The 26,264-nt window shown below is 33.0% G+C and overlaps 1 protein-coding gene across 8 annotated transcripts in view; it reads right to left on the reverse strand.

The window, feature by feature from the left end:
• Positions 1-26,264, reverse strand: part of PRPF40A (pre-mRNA processing factor 40 homolog A) — a 51,196-nt gene that overhangs the window by 9,560 nt on the left and 15,372 nt on the right. For 4 of the 8 annotated variants that reach the window (XM_054562448.1, XM_054562447.1, XM_054562444.1 and 1 more), the window contains exons 4-16: positions 25,955-25,982; positions 23,992-24,005; positions 13,305-13,415; positions 11,721-11,841; positions 11,428-11,481; positions 9,951-9,975; positions 8,918-9,289; positions 7,105-7,213; positions 6,544-6,608; positions 6,009-6,173; positions 5,123-5,231; positions 4,193-4,343; positions 3,069-3,202 (exon numbers count right to left, since the gene is read on the reverse strand). In XM_054562448.1, coding sequence (XP_054418423.1) covers positions 3,069-3,202; positions 4,193-4,343; positions 5,123-5,231; positions 6,009-6,173; positions 6,544-6,608; positions 7,105-7,213; positions 8,918-9,289; positions 9,951-9,975; positions 11,428-11,481; positions 11,721-11,841; positions 13,305-13,415; positions 23,992-24,005; positions 25,955-25,982 — 1,458 coding nt within the window. The remainder of the gene's footprint in view (positions 1-3,068; positions 3,203-4,192; positions 4,344-5,122; positions 5,232-6,008; positions 6,174-6,543; positions 6,609-7,104; positions 7,214-8,917; positions 9,290-9,950; positions 9,976-11,427; positions 11,482-11,720; positions 11,842-13,304; positions 13,416-23,991; positions 24,006-25,954; positions 25,983-26,264) is intronic. The other 4 variants (XM_054562450.1, XM_054562449.1, XM_054562446.1 and 1 more) reach the window with 1 other exon arrangement.

Raw genomic sequence — 26,264 nt, forward strand, 5'->3', positions numbered from 1 at the left:
CCACCCTAAATGCTACTACACCTAAAATTATTACTTTGGTCTTCTTTCCAATTCTTAACATTTGCTACTTTTGGTAGGTTCCTCTACCTCAGAAGTTTCTCAAAGAATCATCTGAAAGACTGGTAAAAACCTTACATTGTTGGGCCCTACCGCCAAAATTAGATTCAGTAGGTCTGTCGTGGGGTTTGAGAATCTGCATTTCTCTAACTTCCCAAGAGACTCTGATGCTATCTTATCTAAGTGCCAAGCTCTGAGGACCACTGCTCTATTTTAAAACTCCCTCGCGATCTAAGACAATACACATTCCCCTGGTTCTCCTTTAAAGCCCCTGATCACTCCTTTCCACACTTGATATAAATTCAAAAACCAGTTTAAAGACTTAAAAACGTCATGTATTCCTCATCACAGATGAGTACTCAATAAAATGAGAGCCATCATCATAAACATTGACAATATTCTTTCCATTCATGATCTTTTATTCTCAATGTCAATTTTCTAGTTTATTTAACTGATCTTTCTAAATATATCTTTTGACAGAGAGTATATTACACAGGAAATTTACTAAGCTGAATACCTGAAGCAAAACCAATATAACATGCTAACACCAGTTTATCAATAGTAATCAGAATCCATGCCAGGTATCTACCAGTCTGATTTAAAGCCATATTTTAGGCTTACCTAGAAGACCCATGTGGCCTTTACATTAGGATTTCTTCTATACATTCTCCAGTCCCAGAAGTGACACTGTATATTCTACTTTCTGTGACACAAATTTCCTTATTTTTATCATACAGGTCTCCTTAAACTATTGCAAAACCTTCGTAAGAGACATTAAAGCTCAATCAGTGGCTGCATAAGAGTATTAACCATCTAAAAGTCTGTTTCCCCTTCTTCCCAGGCATATGCTTCTTATTTAAAAACTAGGTTTTCTAGCTTTCTTTTAGCTCATTATGGCCATGTGACTAAACTCTCAGCCTCTGTATAAAGGAGTAGGAATTCTGTGTCACTAGATTTAAAAAGAAATGCCCTCTCAATTTACTTGGCAAGTTCCATAAGGACGGAGGGGCGGGGTGGTGGTGACGGCAAGGAAAGAGACAAAGTGTGCTCCCGATTCTCACTCACATCAGTAGAGCTCAGATCCAGTTCCAGCAGCCTGGTGCACCTGGGGGAGGACTGAACCCAATACTGAGATTTTTTTCTTATCTGATTGATAATACTCCTGTAAAGATATTTTGGGGTATGGGTGCTGTTAGGGGTATGTAATAATGTAAGTGTGAGAGTAATTTTTTTTACAATAGTTGTCTAAGGTTTTTTTTACAGTATGTTTAATAATCAATGCTGTAAAAAGCAGTGGCATCCTATAAAGTGGAAATTTAAGTTCTAGATCTCTGGATGTGAAAATGAGGTTGTATTGCATTGTTTTACCACATGTAAATAAAAATCTGGTCTGGGAAACCTAGGAAGGCTTACAGACAACCTGCCACAGTGACAGCACCACCAGGGGAAAGAAACAGAGACCTACAGTGGTTGACCTGGCCTGCCTTTCCATTACTAATGAGATACAGTATTTTTTTTTTTTAATAAGAACCCATGCTTCTTTTTAAAGTTTGAGATATAAATGTGATTTCTAACTGTATTAGATATTGTTTTAAAGCTATAACAAAGTTTAAAATTTCTACTTTTTCATTTATTTTAAATGTTCTTCTATTAAACTGTTGCATGTGGGTGGAGAAGGTTTGTTTCTCCTCTCAGCATTTTTTTCTATAACCGGAATTAAAATTATATATTAAAGAAATAGAAAACAAAACAAAACATTGCCCTTTCAACTTAAATGTGATCTTGGGAACAACACAATCCTAAAACATGTTGACAAGTTTCATGGTTTAGGGCAATTCTCAAAGTATGGGCCTTAAGTCACTCACACTTTCAGAAACTTACTAGAAACACAAATTCTCAGAACCCATCCCAGACCCACCAAATCAAACTCTTATGGTAAGGCTCAACAATATGTGTTTTTAACAATCCTCTAAATGATCCCTTTGGAAACCACTAATAAGGTAAAGGAACTCATCAAGAGTAGTAAATGGTTAAGTTTTTTTGGAATGAGAACGGAAATAATATTATCAGTCGAGATATTTAAGATGGTTAGTGACCTTGGGAATGGTGGTCCGAGTTTTTAAAAAAGCCCACTAGATGATTCTGATGCATACTAAGTTTTGAGAATCACTGCCTTAGGGCATGGCAATGTGCCCTGCCCTAGACCAAATAACTGTTATTTTAGGAAATAACTTGTTTAAGCTACTGTAACTTAGCATTTATCCTAATACAGTGTTCAATGGAAGAAATCTTGTAATTATGACTATGTAGATTCAAATTTTGTCTCAACCATTCAGTAGCTGAATTTGAGCAAGTCACTTCCCCTCTCCCAGATCATTTCCTTATCTAAGGGGACATAATAAAAAGAGTACCTACTTTTATAATATAAGGCTGTCATAAAAATCAAGATATTTAAATTTAAAACATGTAAGTAGTAAGCAATCAATGAATGCTGTTATCATAATTCATTGGTCCATGATATTCTCCATTACTGAGAGAATAAAAAGTGGTACTTGGAGGTGAAAACGAAACGTTAGCCCATATAATGGTTATGTGATTCAGCTCTTGTGTGTAACATTTCAGAATTATGGCCCATTTCCCAAACTATACCACAGCATTCCCTAAAATTCTCTAGAGCCTAAAAACCAACTAATACTAATGACATATCACATGTATTTTGTTTCCAGTCTCCCCTCATCCAACTTCTCGTTCCCAAGTAAAACCTCATTTATCAATCTGCTCCTTAAATACCAAATCTGCTATAGTCTTCTATACTCCCCTGGACTAAAATGGTTGCTCTTCTTACGTGGGGTCATAGTTAACTGCAGACCTTAAGAGTTAAATGTGTATGAATATTTCACAAAACCTACATTAGTGATCTGGGATCAGGTGTCTCCAAATTGTTTACATCATTGTTCAAGCTCATTAACCATATTATAAAATTAAGCTAAAAAAGAGAAATTTTTAAATACCTGAAAAGATTCTCTATTTTTACGCTGTCGTCTCCGTTCTCTCAGCAAACTCTTCTGCTTTTCTTCTTCTTCTTCCTTTTCTAAAGCCCGAATGTGTTCTTCAAAGCAAATTAATGCATCTTCTTTATCCATGTCTACAAGTTTTTTCAGTTAAAAAAATTAAAATGTCAAATATCAGTAAGAAAAGCAGTTTTAATTATTCGCATTAACTCCCTATAAATCTCAGGCTCACTTTCCCAAATACTTACATTTAACCTAAAATATGACTTGTAATCATCTAAAAGGGAAAAATTTAAGAAAAATTCCAAAAACACCTTACCAAAAGATACCTTGCATCTGAGAATGAAACAAAGACTATGCACATGATACAACTAATGAAAATAAAGTTATTATGATTAAATTTGTCAGCAGTATGAGAATTACCCAAGGAGCTTTTCAAATTATAAAGATTTAGGCCCTGACCCAAACTTCCTGCAGCATGGTATTCAGAGAGATAATCAAGAAAACTGTAATTTAAAAAATAACTAGGTAGTAAAAGAGAGAATTTGGGGAAGATTAATGGAAGACAATACTAAAACATTTTTTGCAGTTTGCCAATCTCTAAAGCCATTACCTCAAGAAGACAGCATGAATGAAATGTGGTAATTAATCTGGTTCTTATCAAGTCACACAAAGACAATTTCAAGTTTAACCAATGATAAACATATTTCAAGGATTATCTGATAAAGCTAACTTCAGATTTCTGGAAAATTATTTTTGTCCTAAATCACAAAACAATTAGAAACAAAACACTCTGTCAGAAACAAACAATTGTGTAAAATTTAGTCGTCTTGTAAAAAATATGATATTCCTTGCTGCTCAACAACCTGTTAAAAACTGTATCTCACCCTGGCTGGTGTGGCTCAGTGGACTGAATGCTGGCCTGCAAACCAAAGGGTACCAGTTCCATTCCCAGTCAGGGCACATGCTTGGGTTGCAGGCCAGGTTTCCAGCAGGGGGCGCTCGAGATGCAACCACACACTGATGTTTCTCTCCCTCCCTACCCCTTTTTAAAAATAAATAAAATCTTTAAAACAAAAACAAAAACACAGAAAATTGTTTCTCAATTTAGTTATTATGCTTACTCTGTAATTCCTCATCTTCTGCAAAAGTTGGATTATCCATCAGATACTGCTGGGCTTCTGACCAAGTAGTAGAGTATGTTACATTAGCCATGTTGTCAAGTATGTTTTTTAAGGCTTCCCAATTTCTCTTCCTCAACTGCTTTGCTTGTTCCTAAATCAAAAATATGAATACACATTTTGAAGTTCAAAGAAAGTACATCTGAACTGTGATTAGTAAAGGTTTCTTTATATTTTAACTGATGACCAAATTTCAAATGTTACCCATTTACTTTGAACATCAACATTATTTACCTTTCCAATGCTCTAAGCCTAATTGCTTGGCTTGATACCTACCTTCAAGTTTTTCACCTCTCTTCTAAAGCCAGAATCTGGAAAACAAAATGTCTCTTCCTACAACTATGCACTGTAGGCATGGTCTAAAAAAACACAGTTACTGCAAACAAATCGCACAGTAAATAAATGCTAAGACCGTCATTTCCAGGTAAATCAAATGTTTGTTAATAATACATGTCTGTAAGTCTCTTGAAGACTGGGTAATACACAATTAAGTGCATTCCATAGATATGTGCAAAAAGAGGTAATTTAAAACACTATCCCCTATATTTTACTGGAAACCATTACACAGTATTGCCCTTCTTATAAAAGAATCATAAACAAAAGCAGTTTAGCAAAAACACTGAGTATCTTAACTCTCAAAATAGGCATAAAACAGCCAACCAATGACAATTCAAGCAAAAGATAATCTGTACTTACTATGTCCGTATCAGTACTTAGAGGAGCTGTCCAATTTTAAACCTAACTTCTAATAAACATATCTGCTGCACCATATAAACTAGATAAACAACCAACAAAAATGGACATGTGACAAAATAACTACTAGTTGGAATGAAGAAACACCTTGTTTTATCAATAAATAAGAGTGAATTATACCTTTTCTTTCTTTGAGAGAAAGAATAAAACATCTTCATAGATTTCAAGACGGTCACGTTCTGATATTGCATTCCAGACTTCCATCTCGCCAAACATTTGCTCTGCTTTTCTATGTTAGAACAATTAAATATTACTCTGTATTACACAAATTTATCTTAAACCATTTTAATTTTACACAAATTTAAAACCACCAAATGATCATTCATTTCCATTTTAAATTCATGACTATATCATAAAGGAAACTTTTGAATAATTAAGAAAAAGAATAAAATAGCTTAGGCCTCCATCTCTCCCTAGGCAACAGTTAATTCTAAGTAAGCACTGTTTTGTAGTCAAGAATATCTCTAATTCTTGGGGTAGCTACAGAGACTATCAAACTGCCCATGGTACTAAATTACAGACTTCAAAAAGTTGTCAGAAATTTAGGAATAGTTAAAGAAATAAAAGAGTTTTTCACTAAAGCTCTACTGGAAGAGTGACAAAAATAATGAAGCACACAGAAAAAATGAATTTAACAGCTTACTACACGTTAATGTTGAATTGCCCACAGTTTTAAACAATACTCTAAAATCAAGAATGCTATGTAAATACAAATTTTCAAAATGCTATGTTTAATGAAAATAGACTAGTTTCATCACAAGTATCAAAAATTTCAATTTTTATATTAAGTAGAGAAAAGCTCTACCCCTAATTATTAACTCAGTGGGTCCATAAGTTAAATTTCATGTTTAACTACTGGTTTATCATGTACCTAATAAAACTTCTGTTTACAGTCATCTGGTTTTATTTAATGAGCATCTACTTTGGAACAGTTACTGTACTTGGCAAGAAGTATGACACAGAAACAGCTCAGTAAACATGTATCATGCTTCACTAAAAATCTTACTTGTATCTGGTCGTGGATGTCATTTTCTCATGATTTTCAAGAAAACGCTGAAAGGATTCCTTAGCTTCTTTGTATTTCGATCTTGCTTCTTCTTTTTCTTCTTTTTCTGTCTGAACTTTATAGGCATTAAAGGCCTGCTTTTTTTCACTCAACTTTGCTAAAGCACTAAACAATAGAAAAATGCCACGTAAGAGTAAATGAAGGGAGGACAATCAAATATTGATGCTTTGCAAAACAATAACTGCTTTTATTCACAAGAAAATTTCAGTTAAGACATTAAAAATAAGACATGATTACAGAAAATAATTTCTACTTTCAAATAATTCTAATTTCATCTGTGGCAGGGCAGGGTACTAAAATTATACGACAAAGCTTTTCCTGGGTTCGTATCAGACACAGAACAACTCTATTCTTGATATCCAAATTAACAGAAGACAATAGAAGTGGAAAGTTATATTGATTTATAAAATTCTGAATTTGCTAGGCTTGCTATACTCAAAAGTGAAAATTAAAAAAAAAAAGTCAAAGTTATTACCTGTATCGTGGATCATTTATGATCATTTTCATAGCTTGCTCCCATGAAGCATTAGATGGTACTCGCTGAAAGACAAATAATGAAAAATTAAAACTTTATATAAATAGTTAATCATACAACAGGAAACAAAGTATAATACTGCAAACATCAAACACTTTTTGCAGTTTTTAAAAAAGATCTAAAATAATTTCTTATTGAAACAAGGCAAATCTGGGAAACAATATGCCTATAGACTAAAAAGAAAACTTAAATTTAAACAGAGAATGAACACTTTTTCTTAAGACTATTGATTAAAAGATAAACATGTCCTATGAATTAAAAAAAATCTTACATTAAATATAGAAGTGAATTTTATACTTTTGCACACAATTGGTATTTTTTTGTTAAGTCAGTTCATAAAAAATATTCTTTAAAAACATGGAAAAATTTATTCATTTTCAGTTACAACAGTCTATGAAATTAGCATTTTCAATCAAGACATCACAATACTGACTGCAATGAAGAGTAACTTCATTCTTAGATAATTCTTTTATGTCATATAAAAATCTGTCATATAAATACCTTTTCTTTCAGTAATTCTTTAAATGCTTGCTTTGCCTCTTCCTTTGTATTCCAAGTGTATGTTTTTTTTGCTGGTTGGCTTTCTTCCTCTTCTTTTTTGGGAGTAAAACTAGAGAGAAATTTAAACATGTTATTTATAATTTAAATAAACATTCGTTTCATTTAGAAAAACTTAACTATTTGATGTTCAGCTAAAATTTGATGTTAAATTATTCTCCTATATGAACCCCGCATGCTTACCTGAACATAAAGAAATAAAGGTAATATATATTTTTTTCTGAAATATTCAGTTATTAAGGCCCTGCACAAAGACCAAAATAAAAATTTAATTACACTAAAACACTGGTTCCACTAGTTCACAACTTAATATTTTAAATGGCTTATCAAACATATACAGTGCCTTCATTTTAGTCTCATAAGAACAGAATATGGGCAACCATATAAATATCAAAAAGAAAGAGATCAACCTAAATCAGGGTAAGCAAATGATGACCCCTGGGCCAAATCCAGTCTGCTGCCTGTTTCTGTAAATACAACTTCACTAGAACATAACCACACTCATGAAGTTTACACATTGTTTATGGCTGACTATGTGCTACCACAGAACTTGACTTGCTGTGACAGATTTTATTATCTACAAAACTGAAAGTATTTGCTCATGGGCAGTTTTGGGGTCTTGATGAAAGCTCTAACAATGCTTTATACAGAGTTCAGAAAAAAAAAACAACAAAAAAACTTTTAAGTAGAATACTTCGGGAAAGATAATGGAGAAAATACTAACAATCCTAAATGTGAGTAGAACACTTAAAACTTATGTATGTTATTAAATAATAAGCCAACATAATGTGGAAGTCAACATAATGTGGAAGGTGTCTCATATGTATGTACATACTTTAAACACAAAGAATAAGGGCAGGATATAAACAAAGTATTAAAAACTACTTTGATGTCTTCAAATATACTTTCTGTCTTTGAAACTAAACATCAGGAGAATTATAAAGCTGTTTTCACTTTGAGAAATGTACCTAAGAAAAACAGAAGTGTTATGAAAAGGGGGATAAGAAAGCAATATGCTTAAATTATTAAGATGGATAACCATGTGGACATCATTAAGTCAGGAAGCATACCTCAAGGTTACTTCTTACAGCTCTATAAAAGCATTACTATATGAAATATTACTAGATTATAGGTATGCAAGTACTTGCAAACTTTTGCCTTATTAAAGAAGTTGTACCAACTTAATTTCACAAGTTTCCCCACATCCTAAGTATTATCTTTATTTTTGACTATTAATTTTTGCTTGTTCAATATCAAACTGTAGCAAATTGCAGTGCTGTGCTAAGACGTATTTGAGAAAATCACTAATACTGATCTTTATTTAAAATTTTGATATTTTATTAATCATGGACGTTCTGCACTGATTGTTTTAAAATACTGCATCACAATATGATATATCTTGATTACTAAAGTTCTGGGCACACCATAAATTTGTGCCTCATCCACAACTGTGGATTAGCTTTCCAAGAGTTTCACAGCATGACCCAAACAAAATTCAGCCTCAAAAAGTATCTATTATCTTAAGGCTTATGCTTTGATTCTTTTTTCTGCCTTTTTATTGAATTTACTGAGGTGACACTGGTTAACAGAATTAAACAGATTTCAGGTGCACAATTCCACAGCATATAATCTTGTAAACTGCACTGTGTTGTTCACTACCCCAAATGTTCTCAAAAAATTAACACTTAATGGTGACTGACTAAACTGGCAATTTCTTATCTGTATTGATTTGTAGAAAACAAGCTACTAAACTTACTCGGCTACAGTTTCCTTAGATGTTTCTTCTCCAGCATTACTGGACACTTCAACACTTTGATCCTGAATAGCAGGGGTACTAGTAAGTTGTGCTTGTTCTTCAGTTGAAATTGTTACTGTGTTTTCATTGTCTACTACAGTAGCAACAATTGAAGTAACTTCAGGCTCAGGAACAACTGGAACAGTTCCACCAACAGTATTAGAAGCAGAGGTGGAGGCACTGGCATTGGCAGCAGCCGCAGCAGCCGCAGCAGCTGCTGCGGCTGCAACAACAGCAGCTGCTGCCTCTGCAGCAGCCATGGTGCTCATCGTGGTTGGAATTTCTGTTGTAGGAACTGGGGCTGTTGATGCTGTGGTGCACTCTTCTTGCTTACTGTATATTTTAAAAAAAGAAAACAGGTTATTTCATTATTAATAATCACAAAGCCAAATAAAGCTATTTTTTAATTATCATACAGTCAAATGAACAAGAGAAACTCTTAAAATGGAAAAATGGCAGTGCTGCCAAACTGTTAAGCTGTCCAAAAAAATTAAAACCATGAAATGAAACTGGATTACTTTGAATTAATTCAGCAAACTTCCATGAATTAAATCAAAGCATGATAGGCACTCAGGCAACAACAGCCTTCATTTCCTAAAGTCTAATAATTGTTTCCGTGTACAAAAGGCCTATCAGATTGTATCATGTCATAAAATTTGACCTCTATCATAAATTTAAGATTCTTAAATTTTATTCACTTCAACCATTAAAAGAAAAATCTGAATAAAGGGAGAGATAATATCGATACAATACTTCTTCCTTTTGGACTTTTCTACAACACAATCTTAATTCATAAATGATGCAGTCCAAATTAAAATAATTACCGTCTAGTAAAGCATCACTTGCATACCTTGAGTAAATATCCCTCTTCCCACCCTCAAATCCTTCAGACACCAAACCATAAGGCCTAATATGTTAATACTATTTATACAGTTAAAACAAGACTACAGAAAATATCAAGTCTAAATACATATTGATATTGAAAATTGCTTACCTGCTTTCTTCAGCTTTGATCATTGCTATTAAAGAGAAAAAAGAAAAGTTATGTAATACACAGTTTTTAAATACAATCACTGAAAACAAACTTTAAAGGAGATTTTTAAAAATGTTTCATAAAATAAGATTTAATTTACCATCCAAAATAAAACAAATCACAACTTTTACTGAGCAAGCGCTTGCTCCAAAGTCCCAGGGCAGCAATTAAAGAATGAAGACAAATTTAAATAGCAGTTTCTAGGAAAGCTTCTCCCCACACTGCTGCTTCCCCAAAGACTGCGGGCCACTGAAAAACTTCCTGAAAGTACCTACATAATTCTGCAATAAAGTAGTATTTTCCCCAGAAATAAAATTGTTATTTTTTTTAAAGATACTAAATTCAAAACAGGATTAAATTCATATTCTAAAATTCCAGCACATATATACTAGCATTGACAAGTAGATAGATAGTTATGCACACCAACTCTATGTAATAGGGTTATATCAGAAATGAGCTTGCTATTTCTTACATCAATAAACTGGGGATCTACCTATCTACAATATTATTAATTAGCCAATGCTAGTACAGAGATTTAGGTAAATTTTTCTGTAGGGGTAACAAAAATACCTTTCTCAGCCAGCATCATTAGGGAATGAGGTGCTCCATGTAAGTGATAATACAAGCTTAACTCTGCAAATATTTTTAAAACTAAGTCATTTCTGAAAATCTGTTTAGGACGGCCGAGAAAATATACTGCAGGGATTACCATTACTAATATAAATTATTTTTCAGATACAAATGATATCTAAGTTAATGAGGTGACATGGGGTAAAGGTAAATAGACTTAATACCACAGAGCCTTTAAGAATTTTGTATTCTCTCTTTTCTGTCAGATGTCATCTCACATTACAGTGTACTTTATTAGCCCCATTCTCCTACACCCTGTTGCTTTTAACCTACTATAGTTTGAAACCAGATTGTCAAAAGTCAAAGTCCTGTGTTTTGTATTACGTATTTCTAGATTTTAAGCCGTATTCTGAATAGCTGAAGATGTTAAAAAAAATCCTCCCTTTGTAAGTGAAGCATGATATTTTGCTTACCTTAATTATCCCATAACAAGCATGAGGGCTATTTTGCAATGTTGTGATTATATAAAATCTGCATTAACTGTATAGTCTGATAGGGATTGAAGGATCTCTGCTAAATAGGTTAAGTCCCATATTCCATGTATGCACCAACACCCAAAGCTGTATTTAGAAATATCATACATAATGTTCATGTTCAATTTTCCAATGATAAATAACTTTAAAAAAACAAACCAAACCCAAAATACTACTTTAAAAGCTACAAGCTCATTTATAATATAACCCTTAAATTAAAAGAATTCTTTGAATTAGACTCCTCACTGAAGATTTATCCAATCACGGTTAGTGAACATTAGTGACATACTCTAAAAATGTTAAATGACAGAAAATGAATTATCAAAGCAGCTCACCATGCAGGTTTGATTTTGTAATAAGACTTCCAGCAACAATGGTATTCTGGTATCCTAGTTTCAGTGGAATCAAATCAAATAAAAATCTATTTAAAATCTATAGAACTGAGATCTAGAGCAACAAAAAGATAAGAGCCCATAAAACTGTTATACCATTTTTAAACAATCTAATCATTTAATTTTAAAAAATAAGGCCTTTGTTCGAACAATTCTATTTATGAAGGACTGTTTCAGTGTGAATGACATATATACGTAAAAATTTAACATTAAGAATTATTTTTTTTCTGTTTTACCTTCAAGATCCTCAAGTTCTTTAGGTTTGGCCCAACGGGATTCTTTTGTTTGAGAATTGTAATAGTATGGCTTTCCAGAGTCAGATTTGTACTCTTTCCAGGGGCATTTAGATAAAAGTTGCTGAGAGGAAATAAAAACTGCCAGTTAATAGTAATGTATTTAGCATCGTTCATCATTGACATCCCCGTGTTCACTAGATATTGCCAAGCTATACAATTTGAAAGCTTGTGAGGTAGTGGTATATAAGCTACCAATTACAAGAAACTTACTAGGAATGTTAAGATTTGAATACATTATTTAATCATTACAACAATACTGTAACATTTATATTATTCCAAATCTACTTTGAGAAAGTAACTTGTCTGAGCTAATATACCTATTAAGAGACAGAGGCAAGATTCAAAACCAGGTCTATCTGAATTTCAAATGCTACATACGTGCTCTTGCCATTTACACCCCATCAAAGGTAAAAATTACCATCCACATTTCACAAACAGACTTTTCAAATACCAATACAAGTATAAACATAAAATTTGGGAAAAAGCAAAATCTGATTTAGTCATGCTTAGATTTCAGCTTCATAATAATTACAAATCTACGTGAATTACCCATAAGGAAATAATATGTAAGTATGATATACTTAATACCTAATATATAGATCAGTTAGGGTGGTATGAGAATTCTATTCAAAACTAAAATCCAGAACAGAATGTCTTAGGCAAATATATAATTGATAAATATTACTGAATATGTCAATATTGGGATAAACAAAACATTAGAGTGTCTACCAATCTCCCCTTCTAAGTACTGTGGTACATATTAGTGAGGTGGCTGGAAAATACGTTTACCCCCTCAAATTCCTTAATTCGGGGGGCGGGGGGGAGGATACAGTGCCAATCAGGAAAAACCTTAAATATAGTTTGAAATGCCAGATCTACTTTTACTTAGCACTTTGGAGTTCCCCATATGTAATATTGCTTACTCAATTTATTCCTTCAATCTTGCTTCCTTATCTGTGTATTTTGAATGGTAAAATTTGCAACATAAGATGAAAAGTACATACTTTTTTGGGGGGGGGGAGAAGGGGGACATTTTTCAGAGAGACAATTTCCCACTCTAAGAGAAGGAAATATGTGTAATTTAATTCATCTTCATTAAATCTACCCCATTTGAAAATTTTAAGAACTTACTGAAAGACATGAAGTCATCCAGGTTTACTATAAAGAGGAAAACAATTTGACATATGAATTTAAAAAATAAAGGGCAGTCAGAGAGAAAGCCCTTTTTTTCTTCTAATTAATTCTTTAAATCACCTTTCTTAAATTAATGCCACCCAGCAAGGGTTCCTGAGGAAGGGATAAATCAGTGAATGAAATTGGTCTGCTCAAAGAGGGGAATGAGTGGTCTTTTTGCTGACTGGTGTGTTTATTAAGCCTTTTAACCCTCTGAATACCTTTGAGATATAAGCAGCACTATTTAGATAATTAAATACCCATGACATCTCAAAAAAAATAAAAGAAAGAAAAAAGAAGAGAGACCCAATCTACTTAATAATCCCCAATTTCTGGCCCTCAAACTTTTACCTCTGCAGGTGTTTTAAGATCATCTGGTTTTTCCCAAGTAGACTGCTTTGTTTCAGTATTGTAGTAGTAAGTCCTTCCATCAGGTGATTTATGTTCTGTCCACATTGATTTCTGAAGGAAAAAAATTATTGTACAAAAACATTTAAATTATTTAACAGTGCCACTGACAGTGAATATCAGTATCATGTTTCAAAGCAATATATGAAGAAATTAAAAGTATAAAATAATTAATAAAATAATAAAATACTTAGCTTGCTGTTATTCACTTACTTTAAAATCTCAACAAAAAGTGATGCAATTACAGGCATATACAAAAGATTCAAGTGTATGGTTAATAATTTATTTCATAAATTAAATGGTGTTATAAAGAAGTTTGTATTTTTTCCTAATTTTTTAAAAAATAAACTAAGTAGCATTGCAAGATTGTACTATCTTTAAGAGAAATCAGTTAAGTTCCAAAATTATATTTATACTTCTCAAGTCACATCTGCCAAAGGGCATCAAGAAAAGAGGAGGTTCACCATAAATAAACTTAAGATATCATGGAATGTGAAAGACCAAACAATGGGGAGGATAAGGGGAAATATACAAACCAGTAAAACAAATAGTAAACAATTTGGTATTCACTATCTGTTACTTTGAGCCTTATAACTACATTACAAAGTAGGTAAGACCATTATCCCCATTTTACAAATAAGAAACCAAGGCTTAGATGGGTTAATAACCTGCTCATAATAATTCAGTCAATAAAAGATAAAACTAGAAAAATTCAATCATATCTGCCTCTACAGACCATATTTTACCCACTCTGAGATACTTTCAAGCTTGCTATATTCAGGGACAGTCTAATTATCAGTAAGAACAGATAAATGTCCCATCAATTACTAAATGGTAAGCCCTGTGCTAACTGCTTTGCACTGATTATCAGTTAATTCTTTTAATAACCTTCTGAGGTAGCTACCAAATATTATCCCCACTTTATAGAAAACAGAGCACAAGTAAGTAAAAGAACATGACTAGCTAGTTAGTTCATTACAACATTGTTCTGGCCCAAACTATGGTCCTACTAAGAAGCAAGGTTCCAAATCTCTGCATCAATAGAAACAATCTCTTCAGACAGTAATATAAATTCTGTACTAATATCTTAATATGCCAAATTCACTTACAGAAGTTAATTTTGGAGTGAGGAAAATGATTTATCTGATAAATTTTTTACTCCTTTTAAATCTGCACTTTAAAGTAAAACTGTAATTTATCTTGCTTTTGGCCAAAACTAATTTGTTAAAAAAAAAAAATGTAAAAACAAGTATCTGAATGGTGAATGTAAGATGAAGAATGGCATAAAACATTAATGGATATATTAACAACTACCTTCAAAACAATAAGCAGGTGTTGCCAATCAAGGACTTAAGACTGTCCTTGTAGAAATAGTGGGAATCTAACAAAGACTCAGATGTATATTTTGAAAGGATCAAAACCAGGAAATTAGCTTTAAACTTAAGGTTAGTTGCTTTGGGGCCTTGCAGGAGTTCAGATATCCCTTACACCAGAATTACTCTGCATTTTTGTCACTACCATTCCCAAAATTATTTTATTACTGACATAGCTATTGTACTAATAAAAAACTGTTGACATAAATGGTAGTTTTGGGGAATCAATCAAAAGTCAACGTTTTTACAAATGGTAAATATTCGCAAAATAAGGCATTAAAATTTTTTATCCTTAACACCGAAAAATCTACTACAATCAGTAAGACAATCTAATGGAAAAACAAGCATGGCCATTAGTAGAACTCAGTACAGATGATATATCTAGATGTTCAATTTTATTAGTAAATCAAGGAAGTACATATTAAAATCAAAGTTTCTGCTCATCAAATAAATGACAAGACCATAAGTAATCAATGTTGAAAGGGTATGAAGAAAAGGGCAGTCTAATACTACTATTGGGAAATTAGTATTTTTCAGCAATTTAATATTCTTATCAAAATTAAAAATGCAAACATTTTTCAATCCTGAAATTTCACTTTACAAAATCCAACTCAGATAGTTGCAAAAATGTTTCCTACAGGATTGCTTGTCATGGTAAAAAATTAAGAGACAATTCAATATGCACCTATAGGAAAACAGCTCCATTACAGTCCACTCATACAAGATGTATCTTATGCAGATCTATTTTTACCTAACAGAAAATGTCTAAGATGAAGTGTTGATATAGAGACAGAATATACACAGAAAATACATAATTACTGAGAGAGATAATAAAAGTTTCAGATTCAAAAAAGCTAATCAACAATTGGATTGTGAATAAATTTAGTACACTCAAATTCAATTATGTATACATAAACAGAGATAAACATTTGTTTACTCATAAGTACTTATACCATGTATAAGCTAAACTGAAATAAACTGAAAGAGAATAAAAGTTATGAAATCTAAACACTAAAAGGAATCACCTCACTACTCTAAATAAGGAAAATAAAATCTAGAAAAAATGATTTTCTCATGAACTACCAAAATACAACACAGAAAACCATATAACACTTGAATATTCCAATTACCATAGAAACAGCTGAAAGATACCTAGCCAGATTTGCAGTAAAATACTGTATAATCTTTAAAGAACAGAGAATTAGAATATCATTATTTCTGATCATAGAAAAGGATAAAAAGTTCTTTATTAGTAACAAAACAAGAAAGGTATCCAAAAAGAAAAGCAGGCAATGTTACTTATGAATATAAGTCTAAGAATTTAAATAAAATATTAGCCAAGAGAACCCTGTAATGTATACACTTTGACCAAGTAGAATTTATTGCAGAAGCACAAGGGTGGCTCAATATTGGAAAATCTATTAAAAAATTAGTTCTATTAACAAACTAAAGAGAGAAAACACCATGTGATCACACTAATAATAAGACGACTTGTTATGATTAAACCACATCCTAAAAATTGTGAAAATTCACAAGTATTCCAAGTAAAAACAAAAATCCTCAAATAAAATTATCTAAATGATAAAGGACAATTTATCAAAAACCAAGAAAAATAATTCTAAAACCACTTCATTAAATTCATGAAAGCATTAAATTCATGAAAGCACGAGTCTGTAATCACTGTAATTCAACAAATACAGCAGAGCTATAAAATTAAATGATTGGTATAAAGATTGAGAAAGAGATTAAATTCTCTTTACTGCTAAATGCTCAAATGAACTCTAGAACTAAAATTTAAAAAGCTTTTCTAATTATCCAGGAAATCTGGCAATATAGCTGACTGTAAGATATTAAAAAATTTGTGAATTGACAATAACTTGCTTGCAATAAAAATGGAAAAAATAGTCTATTCACAATATAACAAGCTTTTACAAGGCAAAATAAACAAAGATAAAAATAAGTATAGTAGCTGTTTGCCCTACCTAAACAGAAGCTAAAGCGCAAACCATACTGGGAAAAGGACTAGTATACTGATAAATTGATACTGAAATAGAACCTAAATGAAGCTTTAATAAACTATTTCATTTTATCTTATAGACTGTGTTTTCTGATCATAATGCAAAAAAAAATACCTTTAAAAACAACAAATAAGCCAAAGACACAATCCATGAAATAAATGATTGGCTGAACTTCATTAAAAATAAAAACTTCTCTTCCAAAGATAATCCAGAGAATGAGAAAACAAGCCACAAACTGGGAGCAAAAGAAACAACTGATAATTGTTATTCCAGATTCACAGAAAGAATGGAAGCTGACAGCTGTGGAGTTAGGGTGGGCAGGTGTAGGTCTGGGTTGGGGTGATGGAGGGATTGTGCTCCCCCAAAAAAAGAGAAAGAGGAAGAGCTCATGGACCTGGACAACATTGTGGTAAATTTCCAGGGTGGGGGGAGGGGTGAAAAAAGGTATGGGAGGATAAACAGTAATGGACAGAGATCTGACTTGGGGTGGTAAACACACAATACAGTGTACAAATGATGTGTTGTAGAACTGTGCACTTGAAACTTGTATAATTTTGTTAACCAGTGTCACCCCCAATAAATTCAGTAATATTTATACAAAAAACTCTTTAAACTTCACTAGCCATCAGAGAAATGCAAATTAAAATCACAATGAGATACCATTTCACATTGGTCAGAATGGCCATCAGAAACAGATCAACAAACAAGTGCCAGCAAGGATGTGGAGAAAAAGGAACCCTAGTACACTCTTGGTGGGAATGCAGACTGGTGCAGCCACTGTGGTAAACAGTTCGGAATTTCCTCAAACAGTTAAAAATGCAACTGCCTTTTGACCCAGCGATTCCACTGCTGGGATTATACCCTAAGAATCCCAAACACCAATTCAAAAGAACCTGTGCACCCCAACGTTCATAGTAGCACAATTTACAACAGCCAAGTGCTAGAAGCAACCTAAGTGCCCATCAATAAATGAGTGGGTCAAAAAACTACGGTACATTTACCAATGGGATATTACAGAGCAGAAATAAAGAGCTACTACCATTCTCAACAGCATGGATGGAACTGGAGAGCATTAAGCTAAGTGAAATAAGCCAGGGGTTGAAAGACAAATACCACATGATCTCACCTATAAGTGGAACCTAATCAACAAAACAAACAAGCAAGAAAAATATAACCAGCAACACTGAAAGAAAAAACCATTGGTAAAGAGAGGGAAGGAAGGAGGAGGGTAATGGGGAAAGGGAGAGGAAGGGTCAAATCAAGGAACAGGTATAAAGGACCCATGGACAAAGCCAAAGTGGGGAAGGATTGAGGGAGGAAGGTGGGGGGGGGTGGGACAGCTGAAAGCGGTGGCAGGAAAATGGAGACAGATGTATTTGAACAATTAAAAAAAATTTTAAAAAAACCAAACCAAAAAACCAACAATTAAAAAATGGGCAAAAGATCTGGACACCTTACCAAAATGGCATACAGATGGCAAATAAATATATGAAAAGATGCTCAATGTCATAATTACAGATGAACAGACAGGAACACAGGGGATTTTTAGAGCAGTGAAGCCATACAGTATGACAGTATCATGATAAACACATGTCATTACACATTTGTCAAAATACATAATGCATAACACCAAGTGTGAACCATAATGAAGTGGATTTTGGGTGACAATATCTTAACATATGTTCACTAATTGTAACAAACATATCACTATCATGGGAGATACTGATAGTATAGGGGTGGCTGTATGTATGTGGGGAGAGTGGGTATATGGGAGGAACTCTACTTTAAGCTAAATTTGGTTAAAAAAAAAAAAAAAGTCTATTAAAAATAAGGATGTCACCCTGGCTGGCGTTGCTCAGTGGACTGAGCGAACCAAAGGGTGTTGCCACTTTGATTCCCAGTCAGGGCACATGCTTGGATTGCACGCCAGGTCCCCAGTAGGGGGCACCCAAGAGGCAACCACACATTGATGTTTCTCTCCCTCTATTTCTCCCTCCCTTCCCCTCTGTCTAAAAATAAATAAAATCTTTAAAAAGAAAAACAATAAGCATGTCTGAAAACCAGGGTGCTAAGCACTGAAGTTAGAAAAAGAGCAATAGAGCAACCAAGAAGGAAATAAAAGTGATAGCAGAAATAAATTTATGAAGTTACCCCTTCCCAAAACAAAATAATATGATAGCTACTGAGATTTCTGACAATATACCAAATAATTATTCAAACTCAGCAAAATAAATATCTGGGAAAAACAAAATTACGATCTGTTCTAGGGACCAGAAAGAGGTGTTACTGCCCAGACACAAGCGACATAAATATTAACAATCTAAATCCGGAAGAAATTAAAAATCGGTGTGTGCACATATGCACACCCTAAACACACACAAAATGAATAATTAGGATTCATTTTAGTAATGAAAAGATGAGTGAATGTCAGCAAATTTACCTGTGCATTTTCACATTAACAGACTAGAGAATATCATATGATCATCTTAGTCAATAATAAAAGAAAGCACTGGAGAACAAAAAATAAGTAAATAAATGGGTACTGCCCATTTTATTTACCACTCCAGCAAACCAGAAACAAAAAAAAACCTTGAACTTAATAAAGTTTATATACCAAAAAGCTATAGCAAACACTATATTTAATGGAGAAATTTTATACACATTGCCATTAAGAGAAAAAAAAAAAGACAAAGATGCCAGCTTATCACTCCTACTTATCATCATAATGCTAGAGGTTTTGGCTGACACAATAAAAGTAGAAACAGATGAGGGTTAATAGAGGAGGAGCCAAAACTGTCATTATTTTAGGATACTTTAATAAACACAGAAAATCCAATAAGCAACAAGAGTTCAGCATACCTACTAGATGAACACATATAAGAACTATCATTATAAAGCATAATAGACTCAAAATAGCACCAAATCTTAGTATCTATAAACTAACAGAATGCAGGATGTATAAGCCTTTAATAAAGAAAATTTGAAACTCTTATTATAGAATGGACACAGAAGAAGACCTTATTTTCATGTTCATGGACATAAACAGGTTCCCATTATCTATAACTTAATGCAACTCCAATCAAAATAACAAGAACATTTTTTTTATTTTGACCAATAGATTCCAAAACTATACAAAAGATATGGTACGGGAAAACAGGCCAATCAAAACATTCAGGTTATTAATTTTTTTAAAGGAAAAAACACGTAAGCCACAGAATAAGATAGTACAATGCCATTTAGAGAAAAAAAATGCATTACATATTGCTACAACCCTAAACTACAACAAAACCCTAAAAACTACAACAAAAAAAGTTAAGATAAACAAATTCAGTCGAGTTGCTGGATACAAAATACACAAAAATCAGTTGCATTTGTATATACAAACAATAAACTATCAGAGGAATTATGACAATGTCATTTACAACTGTACCACATCAAATAAAGAAATAAAAAAAAATAAAATAAACACTCCAGCTAGGAATACATTTAGCCCAGGAGGTGAAAGACGTACACTAAAAGCTATAAAACACTGATGAAAGAGACTGAAGACGACACAAAATATGGAAAAATATTCTGTGCTTATGGCCTGGAAGAATTTACACATACTATAAAAAATGTCCGTACCACACAAAGCAATCCATATTCAATGCAATTCCTAATGATGTTCCAATGGCATTTTTCACAGAGGTAGAACAGATAATCCTAAAATTTGTATGCAACCACAAAAGACCCTGAATAGTCAAAACTATTTTGAGAAAGAAAAAAGCTGGAGGCATCACCTTCCTGAATTTCAAACTCTGTTCCAAAGTACAGTAATCAAAACAATATGGTATTGTCCTGACTGGTGTGGCTCAGTGGGCTGGGTGTCCTCATCAAACCAAAAGGCTGATGGTTCAGTTCCTGGTCAGGGCACATGCCTGGGTTGTGGGCCAGGCCCTCCAGCTTGGCAGTGTGCAAGAGGCAACAGATCAAGGTTTCCCTCACACATCGATGTTTCTCTCCCTCCCTTCCTTTCTCTCTGAAAATTAAAAAAAAAAATCTTACAATTAAAAAAAAACCCTACAAATAACAGCATGGTGCTGGCATAAAAACAGACACCTAGGTTCAATGAACTGAAAGCCCAGAAATAAATCCATGCATTTATGGCCATTTAATTTATGACAAAAGAACCAAGAATATACAATAAGGAAGCGACAATATCATCAATAAACGATGTTGGGAAAACTGAACAGTCAAATTTCAAAATAATTAAACTAGACCACTATCTCATAACCAACACAAAAATGAACTCAAAATGAATTAAAGACTTGAATATAACAATTAAAACTAACTATAAAGGATCCTAGAAGACAACCCAAGGTAAGCTCCTTGACAGTGGTCTTGGCAATAATTTTGGAGCTGACTCCAAAAGCAAAGGCAAGAAAAGCAAAAATAAATGAGACTACAGCAAACTAAAAAACTTCTCCACAGCAAATGAAACCATCAACAGACAAAAAGTAACCTGCTGCAAATCATATACTGTATTTTGCCATGTATAATGAGCACTTTTTGCCCAAATTTTGAAGGAAAAATAAGGATGCACATTATACATGGGTAGGATAATTCCATACCTATATAAATGTTTTTAATTCTTTTATTTATGCTTATGTGTTAAAGGTATAACTCTAGAAAACAATGATATCCATATGCAAAATAATACCCTGGAATATAATTGGTTTTATTTCTAAATATATCTAAATAACTAAATAATTGAATTAAAAAATTAAAACAGAAGATTTTTTTTCCCCCTTAAAGTTTGGGTAAAAAGTGTAGGTGTGCATTATGCACAGGAAGGAATTATACATGGCAAAATAATGGTATCTGATTAGGGGTAAATATCCAAAATATATAAAGAACACATACAGTTCAATAGCAAAAAACCAAACAATCCAATTAAACAATAGCTAGAGGATAGGAACATTTTTCCAAAGAAGAAATACAGCTAGCCAACAGGCACACAGAAAGATGCTCAATGCCACTAATCATCACGGAAATACAAGTCAAAACCACAAAATATCATCTCTATCTGTTAGAAATTATTACTATCAACAAGACAAGAAATAGTAAGTGTTGAAGAGGATGTGAAGAAACAGAAACTCTTGAGCACTGTTAGTAGGAAGTAAACTGGTACAGCTATTATGGAAAACCACATGAAGGTTCCTCAAAAAATATAAATAGAGAACTACCATTTGAACCAGCAGTTCCAATTCTGAGTATTCATCTAAAGAAAACAAAAACACTAACTTGAAGATACATGCACCCCCATGTTCACTGCAGATTTATTTATAATAGCCAAGATATGGAAATAACTTAAGCGTCCTCCAATAGAAGAATGGATAAAGATGTGGTATATATAAACAATACAATACAAGAGAACGATACCTTGCCATTTGCAACACAGATGGACCTTGAAGGTATTATGCTAAGTGAAGTCAGAGAGAAAGACGAATACCCTAAAATTTCATTTATATGTAAAATATTTTTTAAAAAACTAAACAAACAAAAAAAGCCCCCAAGCTCATAGATAAGAGAACAGACCGGTGGTGGTGGTGGTGGTGGTGGTGGTGGTGGTTGCCAGAGGGGAAGGGTGGGAGATAGGTGAAAAATGGGTGGAGGGTGTCAAAAAGGTATAAACTTTCAACTACAAAAAAAATGTCAGGGGGATATACCGTACAGCATAATGACTACAGTTAATAATACTGTACTGCCTATCTGAAAGTTCTTGAGAGAGTAAATCTTAAAAGTACTCATCACAGGAAAAACATTATAATTTGTATGGTGAGGCATGTTAACTATCTTATCGCGATCATTTCACAATGTACACAAATACTGTATCATTTATGCCGTATACCTGAAATTAACATCAATTTAAAAAAATAAACTTCAAGGAAAAGAAACACAAAATAAACTGTACAAAAAAATTCATAAAAACACAAAATAAACTGTACAAAAAAATTCATAAACTTTTCCTAATATATATATGTCTTAGGACATATATCCAAATGATCACCTCTGGGGGTAGGGGGATGATGGGAGTGAACATGGAGAGTAACAAAATTGTGAGGGACCCTCCATGGATTAATGATAATGACCACAATCTGAAGCATACAAATAACTCAAATTTATGTAGCTGAAATCTAAAAAGAAAAAATAAAACAACATTAAGTTTTCAAACAAATACGTAATATTTTGGGGTAGAAAAGTTCAACAGCAGAGTATGAAAACATCAATCCTTCTAAAATTGAAATGAATTACTATCATCTGTCAAAAATAAAATCAGGCACTTGTAATAGAACAATATCAGACAGATATGCTCTAACCACTCAATTGTTAAAGCAAAGGACACAGGAAAGCTTAAAATATTTATACAGAGTTCAGTTAAAATTCTTCTCCCCAAACTTAAAATATTAACATTTGCAACCAATTTAGAGCTTTCCGCATTTCTTCAACCTGGGGATAACAGTTACCTCCCATGATTGTTGTTCTGACTAAATGAAACTATACACATAAACTTTTTTTTAAAAAATTGCTGTTTAAGAAAGCAAGCCATTGAGGCAAAAGAATGAGACTATTAAAAATAAATATAAAAAAACCACTTTAAGTGAGGCCTCAGGTTTAGTATTATTTTCCCAAAACGCCACAAAAACGAAAACGGAGTAACTTAAACAGAAGCATTAGCAAAAACAACTAGAAGATACTATCTTAAAATGAAGTGTTGAGAAAAAAACTGGAGCACAGCAATATAATTCTTTTCATTTCTAAGGAAAATCAAGCAATTCTGAATATTCATTTGTCTTTCTAACACTGTGGTAAGGTACAAGCAAAAAAGCATTTTAAACTACTATGTATTAGGAAAAGTCTACATTAGGTTTACAGTAATTAATAAGGGTACATATATTTGTATGGAAGAGTACTAAGGTAAAGCTTAACTGAAAGTTGTATTAATTACTGTGCACCTACAAAGTTCATTTCCCTTCTAATTGTGACAGAATTCAAATCCTTGAAAAAACTGATATATATCTGATTCCCATTTCACTATCCCGTCAAAATCAGATTTTAAAGTAAATTATTCACAGAATTTTTCAGCATTTGGCACTGAAACAAAAAGGGGTCAACTTAGTAGATATTTAAAATAGAAATAAGATCAGTATAGTAGGCTAAATAAGTATAATGAAATGAACATATTCCAGAGGTACTTACAGCGCCTGATGTACCTTAAAAAAAAATAAAAAAAAGAATGTTTACAATGTGATAAATCATGCTCTCATGGAATTAACAGTTTAAAAATATTTAATACTACTATTTCTTTCATTTCATCCCATCACACTGAATATCCTAAAACTGTCCATATGACCTATGTGCTTGCTCTTTCCAGCAAATAAACATCTACAGTGCAAGGAATTTCCGAATTAAGGGGCACACTGAACTTTCAATCTGCAATCTCAGAGCTGGTTTGGGAGTATTAATATATTTGCCTTTTGTTTCTCTTCTTGGTATCACAGGTGTCCTCTTTCTCTGCTATATGAAGGGAGACCCTCCAAAAACCAGAATTTATTTATAAAAAACTGTGTATGTATTCTTACGTTTAAACTTCAGTCTCCTCCAAAGTATTCTCCATTTGATGCAATACACCTACAAAGACTTTTTCAAGAGTTCAGAACAATTTTGAACTCTTCAATTTTGATGCCTTTTAGTGCTTCTGCTGTTTTTTGTCTCACCTCTTTCCACACTGGCGAATCGTTTGGCTTTGAGGACTTTTTTCATCGGGGAGAACAAAAAAATGTCACGGGGCAAGATCACATGACAGGAAGGGTGAGGTACAGGGGTCATGCCATTTTTGGTCAAAAACTGCTGAACATTCAGCATGGTGTGGGCAGGTGCACTCGTAATCAACCATCATGAAATGGGCACACACAGTGAAAAGTCTTAAAAAAAAAAAAATTCACTGAAGCCAAATGCAGCCTCTCTCAACCACCAGCTGGTATACTGATACAGATGGGTTCCTACAACATTCACGTAGCAGGGGGAGCCTGTGCTAGAAGGGCTTGCCCTCCGAAGATAATTCCGGTTTTTTTGGGGGGGGGGTGTCCCCCTGGTTTATACTACTGAAGTAGAAAAATACTTCAAACCTCTGCCCCTATGCTTTAGATTAATGGCAACTTCAACTATCTAGATTCCATTGAGACCAATTAAAGGAAGCTACTATGGACATAATAGTAGAGACAACATATTTAAAAAGAAATGCTAAGGTAATTATTTAGGGGAATAGTAATCAGCTCTAGATACCTAAATAGGCTAAAATATTACATTAGGTGTTTCAGAACATCATTTCAGCTTAAATAACGATACTTGTGAAACCTCTTAGAAACATCAATTATGTCCTCTATAAACGTGCAGGAAAGCACATGGTGCATTTAAACTGTTCTGACCCATAATGTTAAAAATAAAAAATGTTTTGGCATAATCACAGGATAAAATTTAACATATGAAATACTAACTTATATGCAATGTTATTTACTCGTAAACAAATGAGGCATGACTCTTACATAGTATAGTCACACTAGTCAAAATAAACACTTACTGGTAATTCGCTGAAGAAAAAAATTATCCCAGGACTTACAAACTGCAATGAGTTCCAAGTAGGTAACAGAAAAATAACTAAGTAGTCCAGAGACTAAGAATACATGTTCCACATCTTAAGTATGGAAGTACTACCCCATTCTATGATGTTTGCTGAGTACAAATATGAACTCAATCACAGTTTTTCATTCAAATATTCTCTACTGTGCCCACAAGGACTACTGTAAACAATAAATATTCATATCATCCAATTTTTCAAGAGAAATCCAATCTTTGAATAAAAAGATAAATTCAAGATAAATCCAAACTTTATGTAAAATCAACAGACTTTAAGTGTTAGCAACTAATTATAAAATTTAAAAACATCTGTAGACCAGATTTGGTCCCAGAACTCTTGATCTAAAATTATAAGTTTCTTATGGTTTCAGTTATGAATGCTATCTCTATTTCCCACTGCTTAAAAAAAGAAAAAAGCAGGAGCTGATAATAAAGGCCAAGAGATACTGTTTTTATTCCTCATTAAAATGTGGTAGCTACTGTTCAAAGAAAGTTTAATACATACCACCAAAAAAGGTATACATACCTGCTACATCCATATTATTTACTCCTGGCTGTAAAGAGAAAAAAAAATTAGTAACATTCACCTTGTTTACACTCTATTTTACCTAAATTCCTCGTAAAGAATAGTCAGTTTCCTCTGTGTATAATTCTCAAGCCAATGACTCAAGGATTTTTTGTAGTTTTAGAGTTCTCAGTTCACGTGGGGCTACTGAAGCCCTTTAATCAAAGTGTTATATTTCTATGACCCTCTATTATATACAGATGGACAACCCTTTACCCATAATTTTGAAATCCAAACAGCTCTGAAAACCAAGTACTTTCAAGTTTGACAC

Source organism: Pteronotus mesoamericanus, unplaced genomic scaffold (genome assembly GCF_021234165.1).
Source record: "Pteronotus mesoamericanus isolate MK-2021 breed Mesoamerican mustached bat unplaced genomic scaffold, CSHL_Meso_final scaffold_651, whole genome shotgun sequence".
NCBI lineage: Eukaryota > Metazoa > Chordata > Mammalia > Chiroptera > Mormoopidae > Pteronotus > Pteronotus mesoamericanus.